Raw genomic sequence first — 7,646 nt, 5'->3', positions numbered from 1 at the left:
AACACTATCCTGAGTGAGGTAACCCAGACCCAAAAAGATGAACATGGGATGTACTCACTCATAATTGGTTTCTAGCCATAAATAAAGGACATTGAGTCTATAATTTGTGATCCTAAAGAAGCTAAATAAGGTGAACCCAAAGAAAAAAAATATAGTTATCCTCCTGGATATGGGAAGTAGACACCCAATTGTTTTGTCACCAAAATACACCCTGACTTCTAGCCACAATCACCAAGCCTCCCAGGCCCCCACAGTCAAACCTAATAAAACCCCCATCTTCTCCACTGCCAGTTCTCCATCCTCCAAAACAATGGAAAGCAGACCATGCCACTCCATTACCCAGAATCCATCAGGTCCAGAGAAAATCTAAACTCCTTAAGAGCATAGCCCTAAATGGTCAGGATTTTGCAAACTTCAGTGTCTTACATTTTCCCAGCCAATTTGTGGGAGTTTTCTCTACTTGTGAACTCACTTCTGCTTTGGGAAAATAGCTTTTCTCTTCATCTAGGATGCTTTGCTTTTTAGTCTTGGTGGTTTTTATCCCACCATTCAAGGTTATTATTCCTCAGTGACCCTATCAACACCAGACTCTCCTCTCAGGTTCTGCCTCAGCCTGCTTGGTTTTTGAGACTGTATTTCTTCGCTGTCTTCCCTGCTAACAAGCAGGAAGCCCCAGAAGGAAGTAGTTTACCTTGTATTTTAATATCTACCCATTCCAACGACTGGTACATGAGCCGTCGGTGAACACTGAGGAAAGAATGACTGAGGTATTTAGTCAAGATTCTCAGGCATGAAAACAACTGCCTCAATGGACGCAATGGTAACGGCAGATGCTATGCTGCCTGCAATCCGTCAATCACCTCCCCAGAAATCCCACTCAGGACTCCTGGAGCATTTCTCCATTCTCTTCCACGGCTGCTGTTACAGCAGGAGAAAACCCCACCCTCTTATATTGGCGATATCCCCGTCCCTCTCCCCATTCCCAGTTCTTCTGGTACCTAACATTCTCCCTTCTCTGGATCAAGTCAGCCTGTGTGCACATTTTCACTGTGTTTGACGTAAGCCAAGGAGGACACACAATGGAGTATGGTGTACGCGAACAAGCCTGTGTGACTGGTCTTAGGTGAACACTCTCAGAGATGCATCTGCTCTGGGTCTTAGGGTTCTGACTCACTCACAGGCCAGGACTCTCCCAAAAGGGTGTTTTTGTTTTGTTTTTTGCTATTTTCTATAAATATAAGATTAAGGGCCAGCCTTTATAAAAAAACATCACCAGGCCAGTGATAGTGCCAGGAAGCAAAGCAGTTTTAAGAGGAGAATAAATAGCAACCAGATCAAAATGTTAAAAAAATTATAAACCTTGGATTTGGTCAAACTGAAGCTTGAAATTCAAGTACAATTTTTATCCAGTTACTGCCAGTCATCAAAATGTCTAATGATGTTAGAACAGATTGGTTTGTAGAGGATGATTTGGGCTCAATATTTTATCTAAGACTATAAATTTAATTTTGACTTACAGTTGTATTTAAAGCAACTATTTCTTGAATTTTTTTTTTTTTTTTACTGTTTCAAGCCAGAAAATAAAATACTGATAAATTCTCTCTCTGTGAAGTGACTGTATTATAGAAAAGACAATGGTGCCATGGCCAAACTTTATGAAAAAATAACGAAATCTGAATGGTACAATACTCAGGATCTACAGAATAAATAATCTTAACTTAGATGGCAGTATCACTGTTTAAAATATCACCACTGTGGGTGTCTAAACATGCATCTGTATAAATGCATATTACAGTGCAGACACAGAGAGGGGAGGGCGGGTGCAAGGGAAGGGAAAAGGGAATGAAGAATGAGGACACGAACTGAAGCATCCCCCTTAATGTAATTATGTCCACTCCCTTCATGTAAAAATGTACCACAACTTCAGAAACATTTCTTGATTTGGAATAAAATGCGCTACCCCCAAAACATAAAAACACGAACGTCGTCAAAAGGCTACAATGGGATTCAGAAAAATACACAGTGAAGAAAGACTTCGGTGCACTTTCATGCTGGTGATTTTTTTTTTTAAATGTAAGCTACTAATATTTTAACAAAAAAATTTAACCCCAAAGTTGCATATTTATATTGTACATAAACTGAAACGTGCCTTTTAGCACAGTGTAACACATGCTTACACAAACTCAAGTCACACACTTAAAACAATTTGCATAATAACACAGGAGAACTTCTGATACATAAAAGCATTAATATTTTCTATAAAACTCTAGTGAGAACATCAGTTTGCTCCACGCATATAAAACCAGCAAGTCTTTCCCCGCGTTCCCGTGTTCTTCACGGCGTCACCTGCTCACAGTTCTCTCCGATACTCAGCATGGACTGCCTTTTCCTCAAGAGATTTACTTTACAGGTACAGTATAAGCTCAAGAAAACAGACCCAACAATTATGCAATAGAATTATGTCATAACAACTTAATTGCACATTATGCTTTGAAAGTAGGTTTGGATGAAGTTCTCAAACACTTTGGTATATGTTCTTCAGGGACTTCTACTACAAGTAACAGAAAAACCTAAGTTCCTTCAATCCCCGTTTTGCATTAAAATGGACAAGTCTTTGGTTAAAGGTCCACATTTTGGGCATTTATCATCAATTAAAATGGTCCCCAAACCGCTAAATGGTGCTGTGTCCCGGTTCACAGACCTCATGGAACCTGTTTCTGATGCAGCTGGATGCACTAATGTTCCTCTGCTAACGCTACCGCCAGCTCCAGTCTTTGACTAGCAACAGAGAAATCACCAGGGTTTCACTCCTGAGTTTTCTGTCGTAAACTGTACACTAATTTGCAGTTAACTGCAGACACTTCCACAGAATGGATTAAGGTTAGAGCGCTAGAGAGCATTCACTTTAGAGTTAGCTTATTCTGACAGGTCAATATTAGGTTGTAGATGAGTCTGTGTTAACTACAGGAAGTTGCCAGGTAATGCTTATTGTAAAACCCCAAACCATTCCACGTACAAGAGAAACTGTGGCAAATGTATAAAGCAGCAGATATACAAGGCGAACACCAAACATACTTTATTAGCACAAGAAAGCAGCCAGAACAAGGCACAGCAAGCAGAGACAGACGCTAGCAGTCAAAGGGTCAGTGCTGCATACAAACATAGCGTTTCTTTTCAGTAGCCCCGGCGATAGCCAGAGGGATATAAAATAGCCTCTGCAGCAGCTGGCGTGTACCCCAGGAGTGCTCACCAGCGGGCACAGAGCAGTCACTGACAACAAGAATGGACTTGGTTACTGTAGTGCAAATGTCTAGGACAGAGCCGAGAACTCAGCCCAACACTGAGAAGCAACAGTAGAATCTGACAATACTTCCCAAAGCGCTCACTCAAGTTGTGTTACGTACTATTCTAAGTGACAAAAGGTGCCAAGTGACGTTATTTACAGACATCATGGTTGTACAGTACCTTTTAAATCTGCAATTTAGGTTTTCTGTGAAGAATTAACTGCACTAAAATGCTATAAATTGTACTTAAGTAATTCAGCTATGAGCTTACAACAAAGAGATAAATACTGCCGTCCAAATGACTAATTATAGTTTAACATAACTTGACATCAGCAACCAGTGGAGTCACTATTATCTGATATGTCTGGGCATCTGCTAGTCTCATTTCCCTCCAGGTTCACAAACTCAAGGGCACAGGAAAAGATCCAATTTTGATGAAACAATGTGTGGACTGCTCATGTCAACTTAGAAAAAAACCCACTCGACACTCCAACTGTGTGCCTGTATGGAGTCACAGCACTCACCACAAATGAACACTGAGGGCTTTGAAACAAGACTCTACTACTAACCTTTAAGTCTCAAGTTTTAAGAACATCTTAGAGACCTTGGTTTACTCATGAGTCTCTTTCTCTGAGGAGAACAGGAGACTAGCCATAAACCACATAGACACTGCACAATGCCCTATGACCAGAAAAATTGCATTTTTTTTTTCTCGAAAAGGCAGGCAGTCTTTTCTTTACTTATTTGTTTTGGACTTTCAAAGCTTGATTTATAGTTAACTACAAACATCACTACTTTTGGAAGGTTATAGAAAAATTCTTAGAAAAAATAATTTCAAACATTAGTCACACTGTTGAAATACCCATCCAGTATTAATAATTTGTTCTTCAGTAAGAAATAGAACTCTTCATAGCAAATGCCCCAGAGCTGCCTCACAGCCATTTAAAACCAAACCGCTTGTTAACTAGCTGTGTCTTCCCAGCCCGCACACCGGCAAACCATCTGCTGATTCTAGGCACCTTTGTCTGTGTAACAGAAGATCCCACTGGATAGAGGCTAACGACTAAGCTCACATTCTGGGTGAAAACTCCTAGCAGCCGACTCTGTGCTTCCTATGGCTGTACTGTCTGATGCACAAGAGAACAGACCTAGGTAATGCCCTTTGGGGACAGGGGTTACTTTGCCTTGACTGGTTCTCGCTCTAACCAGCGAACCCTAACTTTCTGTTTATAATGATACTCTTTTAAAAAATCCTGTAACACTGATGGCAGAGGGAGCCCACCGATCCCATCATAGGTAGTGCATCTGCAGATCACCGCACGGCAGATATACTGCAGGCTGAAAGGAAAAGTCCTATTCAGTGATATCGTAAGCAATGGTTCAAAAAACATGCAAGAGCTGGGGTCTTTATAGTGTTCCAGAAGCCCAGTGACAGTGGAGGAGTGGAACACACAGGGGTCGTGGGCATCGAAGCTAAAGTTGTGGTTCCACTGTTCGATCCGGGCGTGCAGAGATCTGTTGTAGCGGCGGAAGCTCACGGAGAAGAGGTAGTCCTCCTGCGCAGAGTCCCTGAGCAAAAACGTGCCTTCAGGTTTCCCTTCCAGAAGGGCTTCTGCTTCGTACCGGTCCATCACACCCCAGTAGCAGGGATTCCCTGTGATCTGAAGCAGATCTGGCACAAGGCAGTGTATGTAGTCGATCTGCGTATGAACCTTCCAAGCTCCCTGTCTGCTAACGTGTGAGTGGCTATCCCCGGACACCTGACGCTGCTTCTGCCTCCGTGACTGCAGACACAGGGTGGTGGAGTCCTCTTCTGAGTCACAGTTCGTTTGTGGAACTGCAGAACCATCTCCACTAACTTCCGTCATCCCAGGGGCTAACTTTGGTCCCAGTTTATACAATGGATTGACCTGTGCAGTAGCTTCAAATGTGTGTATTTGTGCATTGGGAGGGGGGTCCACCCCTTCTTCGATACTAAGCCGTCTTCTCTCTCGGAGCCTATCTTCTTCATCTTCTGTAGACACCAGTGAGGGATCAAATGTATCAAAAAATGCTGAATGTGGGCTCACAGGAGCTGTATGCTGTTTAATCAAATGCCACTTTTGCGCTAAATCTGAGCCAGCAGGAAAAGGGCATTTCTCCAGCATTAATTCAGAAAGATGAATTTTTCTCTTACTGGAAAATAGAGGCTTTGACTGCTTGCTGTCAGTTCTCATGGGGAAACACAAACCCACGGTGTCCTGGAGCCTCTGCCTCAGAGAGCGGCTCCCGACTGCCCGGCTGGATACACTGTCCATGTCGTGCAAAGAGCTGACCCCATAGCGCCGCTCTCGCCTCTGAAGGCCACTCCGAGTTCTACCAAACTTCTTCTCAGTATCCAGTGAGCTCTGGGTCTTTGTGGAACAGGAATGTTTCTTCTTCCCTCCCCACGGGGCATGTCGAGAGTAGGAGTCTCTTCGCGCGAGCCTTGTTCCTGGGGTGGCACAAGAGTCGCTGTCTTTCTCGATGCTCATCTCCACAACCTGAGGGATCTCTGCGGCACAGTTCTGGTTTCGTCTTGAAAAGGCCTTTGAAGGGTTCAGTCCCAGCTGTAAGGCAACATTTTCTCTTAAGGGACTGCTCTGTTGCTGGGGAGCGGGCTCGCCCAGATGGATGCTTTTCTCGTTGACAGACAGACACCTGCTGGAGTTCATGTCCACAGTCTCGCTGTGGCTTCCTCCTTCATGGCTGAATAGAGCCTGGCACCTGTGTTTCAAGTTGTTCCACATTTTCCCCACTTTATCCATTGATTAGAAGAGCTAGAGAAACAAACAGAAAACAGAAAAACCCGTTAATCTGAGAGGCCTGGGCAGCTGGAAAGGCGCTGCACTGGGAAACACAACAACTGGGTCAGAAACTGCCTTACAGGGCACCTACAGCAGACCACACTCTGGGCAGCAGCGAGGTCCTCAGTGCACTCAGGCCAACCACACTTTCCACCACTTTCAGAGAGAAGTCAAGTTAACCGAAAGGAAATAAGCTCTCCCGACTATGCCTTCTTCGTTTCTTAGCATTAATTAGGCATCTCCCTGCTCATTTCTTATAGAATGGGTTTCTGGATCAAAGAGGTTCTTGCTCTAAAGGCAGCACCAGCATGGAAGGTGCTCTCAGAGGACTATGTGAAAGCCTGTGGGTGAGCCTGCAGGAGGCTCCCAGGAAAGCCAGTCGGCCAGGTGAATTCAGTCCCAACACTGACGCCCCTGTGCTTTGACTGCCATCATCACTCCATCTTCTAGTTAAATTCAGAGCTCAGTGCTCGGCTCACAGGTCTAATTTCTGCCGCATTCTTGGTGACTCTGTTACCTTTTCCAACACCGCAGCCCTATCCTAGCTTTTCCTTTTCATTTCTTTATGGATTTAAAAAGTTTTACCCAATTCATAGTTTCAAGTTCAAATTCTGGTAGAAGGCTTGTTTGGTTTGAGGCTCATTATGTAGCTAAGGCTAGCCCTGAATTTGTGGTAACCCTGCCAAAAAGCCTTCTGAGTCCTAGGATTGTGGGAGGGGACCGCCTGACCCTGCTCTAAAGAGAGTTTAAACTAAGAAATATCTCCATTAGCCACATTCTTCTATTCCTGCTGCCCATTCCCAGAGATTCAAAAATAAATAAGTAAATTCTTAATTAGCTGTTTCTGTAGGTATTTTTGTGTTTCTATATAACATGTCTGGATTATTACTAACTAGCCTTTTAGTACCAGAGATTATCTGGGGACTGTAATTTGAAGATGGTGGGCTTGATCTTTCGATCATGGTATCAATAAACATTTTCCTTTAACCTTCCTTCCACAAAAGAGCTAAAGCCCAGACCCTAAGAGAGAGATACATGGATCTAATCTACATGGGAAGTAGAAAAAGCCAAGATCTCCTGAGTAAATTGGGAGCATGGGGATCTTGGGGGAGGGCTGAAGAGGAGGGGAGAGGCAGAGAAGGGAGCATAGGAAAATGTAGAGCTCAATAAAATTAAAAAAAGACTAAAGCCCATTTTCTGGTTAAATAAGTATTTATTTTTTTTCACCACGAGAGCGTGAATGTTGTCTAGAGGTAGACCATTTCCTCTCTTACACCAATGTTTCTTTTCCCTAGAGGAGCTGTCTCTCATTTGCTCAAGCTTCCCAGTATCTACTAACTGCTCAGCAGACAAGGCTTCAGCACCGTCCTGACTCCTTTACGTTGCTCCACAGTTTCTTTTCCTTCTATCATAAACCATTTGATTTCATTCTTGTTTTTCAGTCTCTCAGGATAAAATCCTGGCTCAGAAATAATCTATCCTGCCGGGCGGTGGTGGCGCACGCCTTTAATCCCAGCACTCGGGAGGCAGAGGCAGG

The 7,646-nt window shown here is 43.6% G+C and overlaps 1 protein-coding gene across 1 annotated transcript in view; it reads right to left on the bottom strand.

Annotated features, from left to right (window-relative positions):
• Positions 1–2,039: 2,039 nt before the first annotated feature.
• Positions 2,040–7,646, bottom strand: part of Socs5 (suppressor of cytokine signaling 5) — a 39,836-nt gene continuing 34,229 nt past the window's right edge. The window contains exon 2 of the mRNA XM_005354708.3: positions 2,040–6,082. Within this exon, the coding sequence (XP_005354765.1) occupies positions 4,460–6,070 (1,611 nt within the window). The 5' untranslated portion in view covers positions 6,071–6,082 and the 3' untranslated portion in view covers positions 2,040–4,459. The remainder of the gene's footprint in view (positions 6,083–7,646) is intronic.

This window comes from Microtus ochrogaster, chromosome 16 (assembly GCF_000317375.1).
Source record: "Microtus ochrogaster isolate Prairie Vole_2 chromosome 16, MicOch1.0, whole genome shotgun sequence".
Taxonomy (NCBI): Eukaryota; Metazoa; Chordata; class Mammalia; order Rodentia; family Cricetidae; genus Microtus; species Microtus ochrogaster.
The sequence above is the reverse complement of the archived record's forward strand: the minus strand, read 5'-3'. Positions and strand labels throughout refer to the sequence as shown.